This window comes from Coregonus clupeaformis, chromosome 29 (assembly GCF_020615455.1).
Source record: "Coregonus clupeaformis isolate EN_2021a chromosome 29, ASM2061545v1, whole genome shotgun sequence".
Classification (NCBI taxonomy): Eukaryota; Metazoa; Chordata; class Actinopteri; order Salmoniformes; family Salmonidae; genus Coregonus; species Coregonus clupeaformis.
This window is the reverse complement of record NC_059220.1, coordinates 60834807-60851933: the sequence shown is the minus strand read 5'-3', so window position 1 is coordinate 60851933 and position 17127 is coordinate 60834807. Positions and strand designations below refer to the sequence as shown.

The 17127-nt window shown below is 41.7% G+C and overlaps 1 protein-coding gene across 1 annotated transcript in view; it reads right to left on the bottom strand.

Annotated features, from left to right (window-relative positions):
• LOC121554694 (transmembrane protein 163-like) overlaps positions 1 to 17127 on the bottom strand; it is a 46091-nt gene that overhangs the window by 9075 nt on the left and 19889 nt on the right. The window contains exons 5-6 of the mRNA XM_041868386.2: positions 13979 to 14075; positions 4095 to 4206 (exon numbers count right to left, since the gene is read on the bottom strand). Of these exons, the coding sequence (XP_041724320.1) occupies positions 4095 to 4206; positions 13979 to 14075 (209 nt within the window). The remainder of the gene's footprint in view (positions 1 to 4094; positions 4207 to 13978; positions 14076 to 17127) is intronic.

Sequence of the window (17127 nt, the reverse complement as noted above, 5' to 3'; positions counted from 1 at the left end):
GGTACGATTAAGTGATAATGCCAGAGAAGCCGGTGTTTGGAGGATATATTGGCACGAGTGTTGTTAGGCCTGAGATTAAGTCTAAGGCCGGCAAACAGTGCCAATATATCCTCCAAACACCGGCTTCGAAGGCATTATCACTTTTATACGGGTTACCAACATATTAAAATAATGATTTACATATTTTCATTACAAACGTTATTTTGATGAATTTATCAATACTATTTCATCCTTCCACAAGATATAGTTCCGACACAAATCTAGGGTTGTTACCCAAGCCGGCTGGTTGTTTGTTTGTTCTAATCTGTTCGGTTGCCAGAGATGCGACCAAGTCAAGTCTTTTTGTTCTGTATCTATGGTCATTCATTCTAAATGTTCTATTGCCATACTGGCTGGCAACGTTCTTATCCCTTGCTTGATAGCTAGCCAACTACGACTAACTTACAGCCATGTCAAACAGTGCAGCCAGAACAACAACAAAGTAGCTGCATTTGCATTTGTTTAAGCTGTTTTCTCGTGACAATCATTTGGATACATCCATAACAATGAGCTAAACATGCACGATTTCGCCTGGCATAGAAAATGTGCTCTCTCGTCAGGACACTGTTATTCAGAGGAGCTAGCCAACAACACAGCTAACACAATAATTTCAAACTGAAGCTGGAAAGACTGCAAACTAGCTGACCTGTTTTCTATTGATATTTCTTTGTATATATCCATAAAAATTATGCTGATTCATGATTTCAACTAGCTGAGAAAATCTGCCTGCCTGTCTGTCTCATCCCGACGCATTCATTACTATGCGACAGCTGGAGATCGAATTTGAATATTGAAACATGGTTGCAAATGTCGGAGAGACTGACAGCAAGGTTTATACAAATCTCTGCTGTTTAAAATTAAATGTTAGTCTAAAAGAAATGTGAGATAATGTCTAGATGCTTTTTATAGTGGAGATCAAGTTTATACATTGCCTGGCTTTGTAATGAATACTCAGGGAGAAAAAGGTGTAAATTTACGCGCAGAGCACGGCAGGTGTTTATTTCGCCTTCGCAGAAGGCAGGAATTGTGGTCACAGGCAGGCAATGGTCATACACAGGTAGGCAAACAGGCAGGTGAATCAAAACTAGGACTGAAGACTATAACTGGTTCTCACAAACGAGCTAGGAAAAGGCTTAGTAGAGTCAAAACAAACAATACCTCACAAGGCACAAACAGAATGAATTGAACTAAATAAGGAGCTGATGAGACCAGTTGAGTAACTAACACAGGTGAAATCAATGAACAAAAATGCAAGACAGGGCTACGTTCAAGAACACAAAGAAACAGGGCTATGTTCAAGAACACAAGGTTGACTAAGAAAATAAATACAGAACCTTACAGGCTGGGCTGATGAGACAGTGGATTGCGCAGTCAGATGGAACAGAGTAAATAGGCATTTAAACGTCATAAATGTAGCCGGTGGTAACTTGTGGAATAGACACCGGCTGGAATGCGGTTTTAACCAATCAGCATTCAGGATTAGACCCACCTGTTGTATACAGTGCCTTGCAAAAGTATTCATCCCCCTTGGCGTTTTTCCTATTTTGTTGCATTACAACCTGTAATTTAAATGGATTTTTATTTGGATTTCATGTAATGGACATACACAAAATTGTCCAAATTGGTGAAGTGAAATTTAAAAAATCACTTATTTCAAAAAAGTATAAAAAATAAATAACGGAAAAGTGCTGCGTGCATATGTATTCAACCACTTTGCTATGAAGCCCCTAAATAAGATCTGGTGCAACCAATTACCTTCCGAAGTTACATAATTAGTTAAATAAAGTCCACCTGTGTGCAATCTAAGTGTCACATGATCTGTCACATGATCTCAGTATATACACACCTGTTCTGAAAGGCCCCAGAGTCTGCAACACCACTAAGCAAGGGGCACCACCAAGCAAGCGGCACCATGAAGACCAAGGAGCTCTCCAAACAGGTCAGGGACAAAGTTGTGGAGAAGTACAGATCAGGGTTGGGTTATAAAAAAATATCAGAAACTTTGAACGTCCCACGGAGCACCATTAAATCCATTATAAAACAAATTGAAAGAATATGGCACCACAACAAACCTGCCAAGAGAGGGCCGCCCACCAAAACTCACGGACCAGGCAAGGAGGGCATTAATCAGAGAGGCAACAAAGAGACCAAAGATAACCCTGAAGGAGCTGCAGAGCTCCACAGCGGAGATTGGAGTATCTGTCCATAGGACCACTTTAAGCCGTACACTCCACAGAGCTGGGCTTTACGGAAGAGTGGCCAGAAAAAAAGCCATTGCTTAAAAAAATTACCAAATACGTTTGGTGTTGGCCAAAAGGCATATGGGAGACTCCCCAAACATATGGAAGAAGGTACTCTGGTCAGATGAGACTAAAATTGAGCTTTCTGGCCATTAAGGAAAATGCTATGTCTGGTGCAAACCCAACACCTCTCATCACCCCAAGAACACCATCCCCACAGTGAAGCATGGTGGTGGCAGCATCATGCTGTGGGGATGTTTTTCATCGGCAGGGACTGGGAAATTCTTGAGGGAAACCTGTTTCAATCTTCCAGAGATTTGAGACTGGGACGGAGGTTCACCTTCCAGCAGGACAATGACCCTAAGCATACTACTAAAGCAACACTTGATGATTTAAGGGGAAACATTTAAATGTCTTGGAATGGCCAAGTCAATGCCCAGACCTCAATCCAATTGAGAATCTGTGGTATGACTTAAAGATTGCTGTACACCAGCGGAACCCATCCAACTTGAAGGAGCTGGAGCAGTTTTTCCTTGAAGAATGGGCAAAAATCCCAGCGGCTAGATGGGCCAAGCTTATAGGGACATACCCCAAGAGACTTGCAGCTGTAAATCCTGCAAAAGGTGGCTCTACAAAGTATTGACTTTGGGGGGGTGAATAGTTATGCACGCTCAAGTTTTCTGTTTTTTTTGTCTTATTTCTTGTTTGTTTCACAATAAAACATATTTTGCATCTTCAAAGTGGTAGGCATGTTGTGTAAATCAAATTATACAAACCCCCCAAAAAATCCATTTTAATTCCAGGTTGTAAGGCAACAAAATAGGAATAATGCCAAGGGGGGTGAATACTTTTGCAAGCCACTGTAAATCCCAGCACCAAAATATGGAAGGAGAGTGCATGTCCACTCAGATACAAGTAATGCAATCTGCCTGCTACACAGTAAAGCATTCATAGGGATGCATCCAAAATGGCACACTATTCCCTATATGTTTTATTTGTTATTATTATTGTTGAACATAAAAGACTGTAAAAACACAAGAAAATCAGCTCCAAGTGATTTTAATTTTGGAAATCTGTTCCAAAGTATTCCCACGCATAATAGAGAGATATATATGATCATATACTGTACAGATGTAAGCAAGGTTTGAAATTATTAAGTTTTAGTCAAATATTATATCTGTTTGGGTTTCTTTTGGGCAGTTTGCATCTACAAATTATTTGTAATTATGTTCCGGCCCCCTGACCATCCACTCAAGAAAAAATCGGCCCACAGCTGAATCTAGTTGATGACCCCTGCCCTATATCCCCCAATATTATTATTTATATTATTATTATTATTATTATTAGTATTATTATTATTATTATTATTATTATATAGTGCACTAAGTAGTTCCCAATATATTCCACAGATTTCATGATGGTGTCTTTAAGGCCAATCACCTTCCATCTTCGTGCACTATGGGAATAGGGCACCATTTCAGACACAGCCATAGCCTCCTACCTTTTCCCATTTTCATTTTTCTCAATGATTCCCTATGGAGTTTTTCACCCTCGTGCCCCACCTTCCCCTTCTTCTCTGACTGGCCTGAACTCGAGTGGGAGTGGCCTAGGTCAGGCAGATGTATGCGTTGTTACCACGGTGAAGTGGGAGGACGAGTTCTGATTGGCTGCCTCGGAGTTAGGTAGCTCCGGGGTGAAGTTTCCCCTAGGTACAGATAAAAGATAATCTTCCCCTCCCCAAAATCGTAGTTGGAAAAATTCTAAACTGACCCAAGATCAGAGTCTAGGTGCAACTACACTGAGTTAGGTACCTACCGTCTGTGATGAGGGCTCTGCTGGTGAGCACCCTGCCCAGCATGAACTTGAACACGGACAGAATGACACACACCACGCCACTGACGATGGACACACTGAAGAGGAAGTCATCCTGACCGAGAGAGAGAAGCAGATGAGAGAGGAGAGGAGGCAGTGAGAGAGAGAGAGGTGATGAAGAGGGAGAGAGAGAGAAAGGGAGAGAGAAAGAAAGAAAAAGAGTGAGAGAGAGAGAGAGAAAGGGAGAGAGAAAGAAAGAAAAAGAGTGAGAGAGTGGGTAAGTGTTGCATAGTACTTAGTGCCTCCGCAGTAGCATTAATATTGCACTATAGATTTGAAAGCATGAAAAGGTGCATCTCTGCAAGGTTAATAACCTCATCAGTCTCATTAAATCCCCCAGTGAAAAAATTCACTACTTTCATTCATCTGCTTGCTCTGCCCTCCTATTTAGCCTCACATTGAAGTGTTTTACCATTTTATTAAACAGTTTCATTTATGAGTTTTATTGAAAAATGTAAACTAAAAAATAAGGCTTCAGATAAAAAATTGTTTTTATAAGAATGCTGTAAGTACAGGAATTGTCTGCTCAGTGGGAAATGAATATCCAACTAGTAACTGACAACTGTGTGGAGTTTGGAGTTTGTGACAGAAACTATGTAAGCTTATTACAGTATTATAGTCCTGGGATTTCCTATGATCTTCTATCTAGAAGAACCCCTTGCCTTCTAACGACTCTTGTGTGGCCTGTGAGCGTCAGAGCAAAACAGGTTACATGTGCGTGTTCTTGAGAGTCTCAGTTTTTCATATATGGGTCATAATAGTTAGTAGGTCAAACCATTCGGACGTTTTTGTTGAAAGAACCGTTTTCGGGATCCGCCCTTGTCTTACAAACACCGCTCTAGCTCAGTACCCGTTAATCACACAGCCTAATGGTTGGTATCAGCTGATGCAGAACAAATAGACCAATCAAATGCAACAAGCAGTCTGTAGCTCAAACACACAATGTTTACAAGGGGTTAGAAGCCCTAAATCCTGCTGGCTTGATGTTGGGACTCAAAGCTTTTAAACAGGCAACAAAGAACAGCCAGAGATAGACTACAATTAAGTAGAAGGACAGTGAAACCTGTAAGCCCAGTAAACACACAGTATATTCCCGAGTCATTGTTGAGCTTAGAAAGAAAAACCTTTGTTCTATATTACTGAGATGTTAGTGCAGGGGCGCAACATCCACTATGGATGGGGGAGGTCATGACCCCCTCACATTCTGAAATTCCATTGCTAGTTTTATCATTGTACTGTGATACAAAAAGAGGCAACAGTGTTCTTTAGGACCATGCGGATGCCTCGGAGCGGTCGGGCAAGCTGTGTGAAATCAAACTGAAAGGCTGGCTTTAGGACCACGGGAGAGTTGAGGCAGCTGCTGTCAGTGTATGTGTGTGGCGCTCTTTCTATAGCAGAGAGCTAGCCAATAGTTAGCTAGCTCACTAGCTATTATTTTTGTCTCACTCACACTGGACCATAATCAATCAAAATGAAACCAGCAGCCAAGCGATTAAAGACCGATATTCAGACGTTTTTTAACCGCAATGTGAGTCTGTATAGCCATGTATTGCTCTGTAAATTTCCCTAGCTAATTCATTTCAACTTTGTTGTTCTCACACTGACACTGTAATACTGTAATATGCCGGAAATGAGCTTTAGATGACAAATCATTTTTGTTTATGTCCCACCCACTTCTAAAACCATTGTTGCCCCCTGAGTAAATATATGTAGTTAGCTATGAGTATACACAGTCTATAAAGATAACTGTTTATATGAGATCAACTTTTTTTAAATGCCATTGTTTTCTATGAGGATTTTTCAATTCATGAATTGAATCATTCCACTTCCTGTATTTACAGAATTGAGAACTGAATTGACCCCAATCCTGCTATGCTAAGTCTTCAAAAAGTCCTAGATGGTCCCAGATCTATTTGATCTTCTACGGCCGTAGAAGCTAGCTATACAGCACAAAGAGACCTGGAACCAGGCAAGGGAAGTCCTGCTCCCCCAATGACTTCTTCTGACACTCCTTTTAAGATTGAAAATTCATAGCACTGAGGTGCTTCGGTTGAACAAAGCACCGGTACGTGGCATTTAAAAGCCATCTGAGGAGATGAGATGGGAGATGGCTAAACAGAGATCAGGGCCGTATGGAGGAGGGTGAGTCACTCTCTCTCATGCACAGGTTGCGTCGCAAATGGCACCCTTTTCCCCATCTAGTGCACTACTTTTGACCAGGGTCCATATGGCTCTGGTCAAAAGTAGTGCACTATGTAGTAGGGAATAGGGTGTTGTTTGGTATGCAGACAGAGAGACACACTCAACATTCTAACACAGTGCCTGACATTTACAGTTGGCAGGCCAGGCTTTTCTGTGAGGAATCAAATGCACACTTCATAGGCTACGTCCCAATTCTCTACCCTTCTCCCGAAGTGTGCACTTGTCTTATCTTACGATGGTAAATCTATCCAGCCAATGTAGAAGGTGTGTCCAATCCAATGTAGAAGGTGTGTCTCCTCTTAAACTGAATTTGAATACACCCGTTTCGGAACGACAGCCCCAGCACCCAACAACTCAGGCCCTTTTCTCACTATAATATGGAGAGTCTGAGGAGCGGGGCTGGCGAAACAGAATTCACATTTTCAATTCACATTACATCCTTACCTTACCTTTCATTGTAGCTGTCAATGCGACATTCTTGGTCCGCAGCTCAAATTGACCATAAATATCACAGTAGCCACTACCAGTAAGAACAAACTATTCAACAATGACAGAAATGTTTCTTCTAAAATATATTACACTGTTGAATAGTGCAACCAAACCATATTACACTCTTGAATAATGCAACAATTCACAAGCATGTGCAGACAATTAAAGGGTATATTTTCTCGTCTGTAGGCTACACTCATTACATTTTAGCTTCAAGACAAAAGCACAGAGTTGCTATAGCAGCATGTCTTCATCAAGTAACGTTAGCCTATCAAAAATAAATGATTAACCCTCTCATGCAGTTGAAATCGGAAGTTTACATACACCTTAGCCAAATACAATTAAACTCAGTTTTTCACAATTCCTGACATTTAATCCTAGTACAAAATCCCTGTTTTAGGTCAGTTAGGATCACCACTTTATTTTAAGAATGTGAAATGTCAGAATAATAGTAGAGAAAATGATTTATTTCAGCTTTTATTTCTTTCATCACATTCCCAGTGGGTCAGAAGTTTACATATACTCAAATAGTATTTGGTAGCATTGCCTTTAAATTGTTTAACTTGGGTCAAATGTTTCGGGTAGCCTTCCACAAGCTTCCCACAATAAGTTGGGTGAATTTTGGCCCATTCCTCCTGACAGAGCTGGTGTAACTGAGTCAGGTTTGTAGGCCTTCTTGCTCGCTCACGCTTTTTCAGTTCTGCCCACACATTTTCTATAGGATTGAGGTCAGGGCTTTGTGATGGCCACCCCAATACCTTGACTTTGTTGTCCTTAAGCCATTTTGCCACAACTTTGGAAGTGTGCTTGGGGTCATTGTCCATTTGGAAGACCCATTTGCGACCAAGCTTTAACTTCCTGACTGATGCCAGAGTGCAGAATAACTGACGAATTTACGAACGCTCAACACCCGCTGAATATGGCCGGTGTCAGTAAACGTTGGCAAAAAAACTTAATTAAATTGTTACCAGCAGCAGAGTTGCAGTCACCAATGCTTTGGATAACATAAAAACAGCCTAACCAGCTCTGCTAGGGCAGGTAAAATGGTCAGAGTGAGCTGTTCTCTCATTTGTGTCTGGAAGTAGCTAGCAAGCTAGCCAACGTTAGCCAGTTAGCTTGGGTGCTTGACTGCTGTTAGGTCAGAACGCTCGGATCAACCCTACTTTTCGGCTAGAGCGTCCAGTAGGCACCTCCTCACTCACAGTCTGGACTAATCATGATCCTATTGGTGTCACCTGTGTCTACCTGTTCACCTGTGTATTTATGCCCTCACTTCCCTGTGTTCCCTTGCTCAGTTTTCTCTGCTAGTTTCTCGATGCCAAGCAGTACGAATCAGTGTCTGATTGCGAGACGTATGTACAGGTACTTGAGAAGTGTTCTCCCTGTTTCATTGTTATTTCAGTCGTAGTTAGTATTTCGCATTTTTGCTGTCAGCCTGTTTTTGGAGACCAATTTGCTCCTCCTTTATTTTATCGTGACAAGTCCAATGATGAAAAAACCCCAAACACCAGAAGTGCTTATGACATCAATGGCCTTAGGCTACCTTGTTTGCTTTCTATTATTAAAAACGGGCTCTTAGCTTTGACTTAAGTGAATGTATTCTCTCCCTGATGTTTCTACACAGACTGACTGCTGTTTATTGCCTGGCAACAGAGTAATGCAGCTAGCTATTCTAGTAGTGTGAATGCCACGGTTCTCTCTTCACACCTGAGCTCTGCCACATTCCTCCTTTAATTACCCAACAGGAAGAGAGAGACCACAACAACTTGTTTCACTTCACAGATCTCTCTGTTTCTCTCTCTCTGTTTTCTCTTGCTCGCTTTTCTCTCTCTTTCTCTCTCTTTCTCTCTCTCTCTCTCTCGCTCTCTCTCTCACACACCAACAGCTGCCAGATAAACACTTATTTCTCTTCACAGATCTAGTTTTTTCTATTTCTCTCTCATACATGTCTGTCTCTCACTGTCTCCCTCTCTCTCCCTCTGTCTCTCTCTCTCACTGTGTTTCTCTCCCTCTCTGAGCCTCTTCACACGTACTACACTTTTCGTAAAAATACAGTCGGCTACACATATTGCTCAAATGTAAACGTGCGTACTTGCTACGTCTCGACCGTTACCTCCGAAGGTAGCACACGACACTAGCCCGACAGTTGCCCCCGTTGAAGTAGGGCAGTGTAAACAGAATTGTCTTATTTAGCCAACAGTCCTTCAGTATAAATGGTACTAAAAAAAGGATCATATTTGAGACTTGTTTTATTTACTTATTATCTAAAATTGCAGTAACAACCTGTTACATTTTGAAATTGTTACAGTAGCTGCCGGCTGCACTGAGCCATGTAAAACTAAGGAAGCCCATCCCCACCACCAAAGACATGTAAAATGTTTTTTCATTTGTAACATTGTGTGGTGATTTCAGAGATGGCACCACAGGTCCCAGAGTGGTGGGGAGGAAATCGTTTTTCCTGATCTGGTAGTAGGCTAATATAACCAACTCCGGACCGTAGTTGCAGCGTATGACATAGTAATAAATCAGCTGTAAAAAAATGTTTTATATGGGCTATGATGGGACCAGATAATTTTTTTCGAATCAGGTCATATGGTTTAAAAAAAACTCCTTGCCCTAGGGAGGATGAAAACATTAAAACTCTTTACACAGACAAAAAGACAACAACTGCGATAAATAAAACTAACAGGGCTGAGCTCACTGTATGCAGGGTTGCATCGTTTAGGCCTTTGCATCTGTAATTAAAAATATACTCATACAGTATGTCATCACTATTGTGTTGATTGATTAATTCCCGATGTCACAGGAAGGCCAAAAAGATCATCAAGGACATCAACCACCCGAGCCACTGCCTGTTCACCCCGCTATCATCCAGAAGGTGAGGTCAGTACAGGTGCATCAAAGCTGGGAGCGAGAGAATGAAAAACAGCTTCTATCTCAAGGCCATCAGACTGTTAAATAGCCATCACTAGCACATTGGAGGCTGCTGCTGCCTATTGAAATCACTGGCCACTTTAAGAAATGGAACACTAGTCACTTTAATAATGTTTACATATCTTGCACTACTCATCTCATATGTATATACTGCATTCTATTCTATAATATTCTTCTGTATCTTAGTCCATGCCGCTCTGTCATTGCTTGTCCATATATGTATATATTCTTAAATCCCATTCCTTACTTTTTTGTGTGTATTGAGTATATGTTGTGTAATTGTTAGATATTACTGCACTGTCGGAGATAGAAGCATAAGCATTTCGCTATACAGAAGATAGGCCTATTTGGTAAAAGACCAAGTCCATATTATGACAAGAACAGCTCAAATAAGCAAAGAGAAACGACAGTCCATCATTACTTTAAGACATGAAGGTCAGTCAATACAGAACATTTCAAGAACTTTGAAAGTTTCTTCAAGTGCAGTCGCAAAAATCATCAGGCGCTATGATGAAATTGGCTCTCATGAGGACCGCCACAGGAATGGAAGACCCAGAGTTACCTCTGCTGCAGTTCATTAGAGTTACCAGCCTCAGAAATTGCAGCCCAAATAAATGCTTCACAGAGTTCAAGTAACAGACACATCTCAACATCAACTGTTCAGATGGGACTGTGTGAATCAGGCCTTCATGCTGCAAAGAAACCACTACTAAAGGACACCAATGAGAATAAGAGACTTGCTTGGGCCAAGAAACACGAGCAATGGACATTAGACCGGTATACATGTGTCCTGTGGTCTGGAGTCCAAATTTGAGATTTTTGTTTCCAACCGCTGTGTCTTTGTGAGACGCGGTGTGGGTGAACAGATGATCTCCACATGTGTATTTCCCACCGTAAAGCATGGAGGAGGAGGTGTTATGGTGTGGGGGTGCTTTGCTGGTGACACTGTCTGTGATTTACTTAGAATTCAAGGCACACTTAACCAGCATGGCTACCACAGCATTCTGCAGCGATATTCCATCCCATCTGGTTTGGGCTTATAATAAATGCCATTTAGCAGACGATTTTATCCAAAGCGACTTACAGTCATGCATGCATACATTTTACTATCCAAGCTGTGTGTAAATTAAAAAGTGAAACAATTATAATAGGATATAAAGACACAATTAAAATAGGAAGTGACCACACCTTTTTTGCTCATTCTATTACAGTGGAGGCTGGTGTGTGTGGCTTAGTGGGACTATCATTAGTTTTTCAACAGGACAATGACCCAACACACCTCCAGGCTGTGTAAGGGCTATTTTACCAAGAAGGAGAGTGATGGAATGCTGCATCAGATGACCTGGCCTCCACAATCTGCCGACCTCAACCAAATTGAGATGGTTTGGGATGAGTCGGACGGCAGAGTGAAGGAAAAGCAGCCAACAAGTGCTCAGCATATGTGGGAATGCCTTCAAGACTGTTGGAAAAGCATTCCAGGTGAAACTGGTTGAGAGAATGCCAAGAGTGTGCAAAGCTGTCATCAAGGCAAAGGGTGGCTATTTGAAGAATCTCAGATATAAAATATATTTTCGATTCGACACTTTTTTGGTTACTACATGATTCCATATGTGTAATTTCATAGTTTTGATGTCTTCACTATTATTCTACAATGTAGAAAATAGTCAAAATAAAGAAAAACCCTTGAATGAGTAGGTGTTCTAAAACGTTTGACCGGTAGTGTATATACCTAAAAAATATGGGGGATTCGAAATGATGCAGACAATTACATTGATGGAAGCTACAATCTATCTGCAATATGAAAGCTGATCTAACCCCTAAAATAATAATAAATAAATAAATTAAAAAACTGCTTGTAATTTTGAAAGGTAGGCCTACTGTACTTTTATATTCGTATGAGAGGGTTAATCGTTCATTTTTGATAGGCTAACATTACTTTATGAAGACATGCTGTTATAGCAACTCTGTGCTGTTGTCTTGAAGCTAAAATGTAATGAGTGTAGCCTACAGACGAGAAAATATACCCTTTAATTGTCTGCACATACAGTGCTGTGAAAAAGTATTTGCCCCCTTTCTGATTTTCTCTATTTTTGCATATTTTTGATACTGAATGTTATCAGATTTTCAACCAAAACCTAATATGGATGACATGGGTCCCATTATGCCTGGCAAAAACCAAACACTGCATTCCACAGTAAGAACCTTATACCAACGGTCAAGCATGGTGGTGGTAGTGTGATGGTTTGGGGATGTTTTGCTGCCTCAGGACCTGGATGACTTGCCTTAATAGAAGGGACCATGAATTCTGCTCTGTATCAGATAATTCTATAGGAGAATGTCAGACCATCTTTCTGTGAGCTGAAGCTGAAGCGCAGCTGGGTCATGCAGCAAGACAATGATCCAAAACACACAATCAAATCTACATGAAAATGGCTAAAAAGCAACACATTTGAAGTTTTGGAATGGCCTAGTCAAAGTCCAGACCTAATCCCAATTGAGATGTTGTGGCAGGACTTGAAACGAGCAGTTCATGCTTGAAAACCCACAAATGTCGCTGAGTTAAAGCAGTTCTGCATGGAAGAGTGGGCCAAAATTCCTCCACAGCGACATGAGAGACTGATCAACAACTACAGGAAGCTTTGGTTGGAGTTCTTGCAGCTAAAGGTGGCACAACCAGTTATTGAGTGTAAGGGGGCAATTACTTTTCACACAGGGGCATTGGGTGTTGCATAACTTTGCTCATGAAATAAATGAAATAAGTGTGTAATTGTTGTTTGTTCACTCAGGTTCCCTTTTTCTAATATTAGGTTTTGGTTGAAGATCTGATAACATTCAATATAGAAAATATGCAAAAGTAGAGAAAATTAGAACGGGGGCAAATACTTTTTCACAGCACTGTACATGCTGGTGAATTGTTGCATTATTCAACAGTGTAATATGGTTTGGTTGCACTATTCAACAGTGTAATATGTTTTAGAAGAAAAGGTTCTGTCATTGTTGAATAGTTTGTGCTTACTGGCTAGTGGCTACTGTGATATTTATGGTCAATTTGAGCTGCGGACCAAGAATGTGGCATTGCCAGCCACAATGAAAGGTAAGGCAAGGATGTAATGTGAATTGGAAAGTAGAATTCTCGTTCGCCACCCCGTTCCTCAGACTCTCCTTCATATCTCGTAGTGGGAATAGGTCCTCACTCTCTCTCTCTCTCTCTGTCTCTCTCTCCATTCTGGAGGTGTTGTCTCTTCGCATGTTCCCACCTGAGAGTCTTGTAAATGGAATTCACACCTGATGTGACCAGTCTGGCGATACAAGAATGAAACTATATATTAGCTCTCTGAGTTTATACTAAGCTGTGTCCCAAATGGCACCATATTCCCTATAAAGTGTACTACTTTTGACCCCGCCCATAGGGCTCTGATCAAAAGTAGTGCACTATGTTGGGAACATGGTGTCATTTGGCATTGGATGCCATAATGACAACTTTGAAGATGGAAAAGACTACATATTTCGGTTGATTTAGACTGATTTACTATACAGTATGTTGCATTTCAGTGAATCTTTATTATATTGTCCATCCAACAACAACAACAACGATACAATAAGAGTTTGTAAAGATTTGTAGATGCATTTGTGTTGTCCCAGTAGTGAAATGTACAGTACACTGTCTGTACTCCCACTGCCTTGACAAATTACACCCAACACATTTGTCATGACATGAACAAGACACAAGCAAAGCTGTGCAACAAGAAAAACAAGTCACAAAACCGAGTTACACTCCTCTGTTTTTGACAAGCAATTTCAGCGCTCCAACCAGATGTTCATTTTTTGCAGTAAAACCTCTTTGCCAAGGCTGCTGGCGCTGCCAAGGCTGACAAGGGCGGGTATTACAGTACCCAGAGCTGGCCTTAATGAACGACCACATGCCCAGACATGTGGAGCAGAGTGGAGAGTAGGGCTGTGTCTCAAACGGCACCCTATTCCCTACATAGTGCACTACCTTTGAGTCTTTTCGTTGAGTTTGGCTCTGTTCACCAAAAAGAGCTTTTCATGTGGCTTCCATATAGCTTTTCGTTCAGTAATACATCAAAATAGACAGATAGATAGATAGATGCAGTGCAGCGCCCCTGGATTGAGAGTTATAGATGCAGTTAAGGGTAAGTGCCTTGCTCAAGGATACATTGGCAGGAGATGGTATCTCTTACCACTTCAGGCAGTAGCTTGGTAGCCAGGTCATGGATTGCCTTTCCCAGGATACACAGGGAGGACAGGATGAAGACCACACCCAGGATCGCACAGGAACTGTAGAGAGAGGGAGAGATAGATAGGGGTGGAGAGGGAGGGAGGGGGGAGTTAGGAGGGGAGCAAGAGAGAGGAAGGGAGGGGGGAGAGAGGGGAGAGAAAGTGAGGGAGGTAGATAGAGGGGAAATGGAAGGAAAGAGAGTGAGAGAACAGTGATTAAGGATATTCTGCTTTGAAAATCTACAGTTCCATGAGACAAAGGATATGTCACTCGTTTACATTTACCAGTCATTTATATAGATGTGAGAGTGAGGGATTATATATTGTATTTTGAAACATTCCTAAATCATTGGCCACAGGGAGACCTTTCCATGACAAAGTAGACCTACTGCAACTACCCATCATACAAGCATAATGCAACGTAATACAATAGCAAATAGTCTCCATTACTTCTATGCATGTGGAAGAGAAAAGGCATCTGTTAAATAAACAACTATTTTGCTTTTCTCCGTCGCTGATTTAGAGAGTGAACACAGTCTCCGAGGATCCATTTGAGAAGAGGGGATTTTCTTTAAACACAGTTTTATCCAATTAGGTAAGCCTGGCTGGGAGAAGCTCTACAATCTGTCAACTGTGTCATCTGGGGTGGTCAGGCATGGTCGGGTTAGCACACTGTTTATACTGTCTGTCTGCTCTCTCTCTCCCCTACTTCATCTCCTAGCCTAGCGCAGACTTACTATACACACCATACACATTATCACAAAGAGCCCATGAAAAGGCCAAAAACAAGAGAAAGTGTTGAAAGTAGCCAGTGTATTATAGATATAACATACATGATGTTCAGACAAAAACATAATGGATGGAAAAGTGTGTGTGTGTGTGTGTGTGTGTGTGTGTGTGTGTGTGTGTGTGTGTGTGTGTGTGTGTGTGTGTGTGTGTGTGTGTGTGTGTGTGTGTGTGTGTGTGTGTGTGTGTGTGTGTGTGTGTGTGTGTGTGTGTGTGTGTGTGTGTGTGTGTGTGTGTGGGAGTGCATGCGTGTGTGCGTGTATGTTTATGTTTATGCTCGCAGCTGGCTCACACTCAGCAGCACTCAGTCCCCTGGGTCCAAGCCAGAAGGTAACTAGGCAACACAAAGTAGAGCGAGAGGAGAGGAGCCATGTAGGAATGGTTTCAGTGGTGCAGCGGGAGAGACAGAGACCCAGAGCTCTGTGTGTGTGTGTGTGTGTGTATGTGTGTGTGTGTATGTGTGTGTGTGTATGTGTGTGTGTGTGTGTGTGTGTGTGTGTGTGTGTGTGTGAGACCTCCTAGAGCTGTGTAAAGCTCAACAACAGAGACTCTCCCTCACAACGCACCTGCCCAACCAACAGCTCAGCTGACAGAAACATCAGTTTGATCATCATTGGGCTATGATCCTGCTGCTTAGAAAAGTCAATTGTTTTGGTCTCATCAACTCAAGGCAATTGGCATCAAGCACATTGCAAGTTAGATTTTCTTCAAACATCACAAGACAGTCAATTTAGTTTTGATAACAAAGTCGCAAATGCAAGGACTTGACCGGACTTGGCCGAACTGTAGTTGACTAGTCTGAGGATGCGCACACACACACACACACACACTCATCCAATCTGTGTCTACTCTTTCCCTCCTGCTCTGTGTGTCACGTCAGCAGGCTAATAAAGCAATATTCCTCCAATTACAGTGGAAGAAAAACATGCTGCAAATTCACGCTGCTCGCTCATTCGTCTCCAGACCTGGTAATTTTATTGTCTAGTGGCCTAGTGCCTTACTCCTCCCTGGCCTCTCCCCTGAGGGATCACACATACACACGCGCACACATGTTCACCCCCCACCACACACACCTAGGAGAGGCTAATTACTAGCTGCTGGGTAACACAAACCTTCCAATTAGGATTCTGAACCCAAGACATGTTCACTGGTACAACTGAAGGCTCATATTAGCCTGGTTAAACCAGATTGAATGCTGCCCTCACAATGGTGAAAGCAGCATTCAAGCTGGTTTAACCAGGCTATAGACTTATACAGTAAACCAGAGGCTGTCAATCTGCCGTTGTGATGCTGGTTAGCCTGGTTAAACCAGACTAAATCAAATCAAATCAAATCAAATTTTATTGGCCACATGCGCCGAATACAACAGGTGCAGACATTACAGTGAAATGCTTACTTACAGCCCTAAACCAACAGTGCATTTATTTTTAACAAAAAAGTAAAAATTAAACAACAACAAAAAAAGTGTTGAGAAAAAAAGAGCAGAAGTAAAATAAAATAACAGTAGGGAGGCTATATATACAGGGGGGTACCGGTGCAGAGTCAATGTGCAGGGGCACCGGCTAGTTGAGGTAGTTGAAGTAATATGTACATGTGGGTAGAGTTAAAGTGACTATGCATAAATAATTAACAGAGTAGCAGCAGCGTAAAAGGATGGGGTGGTGGGGCAGTGCGAGGGGATGCAGAGGCTCGCCTCGTAGGGGGCTTTTCCGGACTACTGCCGGGGTGTGGTGGTCTTACTGGCACTTTTACAGTCACCAAAATATCACCCAGGTGGGTGCTACACTTCTGGTAGTGGACGATCCAGCCTACCTACGAAGGAGGAGCTGTGAACATAAAGACAACGATGTGCCCGATGAAGAGCTCCGGGGCCTGTCTGTCAGATGTTTTCTACCTCCCTGCCTGACTGCACCATCAATGCTCCCTCCACTCAAGATACTACTTTTCCGAACTGCCTATCACATGAAGTTGTGGAAGACCAACACCAACTGCCAGATTTACATTTACATTTTAGTCATTTAGCTCTTATCCAGAGCGACTTACAGTTAGATCCCTACATTTAAAAAAATTATTATGATTATATATATTTTTTGTTAAGTGACTTTCAGATTCTACTTGTAATGAAAAGCGCTATATAAAATGAATCTATTATTATTATAAAGAGGGCTCTGTCAAATCACGTGAAAAAAAAGTATAATAATCACGAGTCAGACGTGGTTTTCGGAAACATGCAGCATTTCAGGTAGGATTTTTACCTTGACCACGACTATCCATTTTAAGGACATCTCAGCAGAAATATCTATTTTAAATTACGTTATATTTTCTG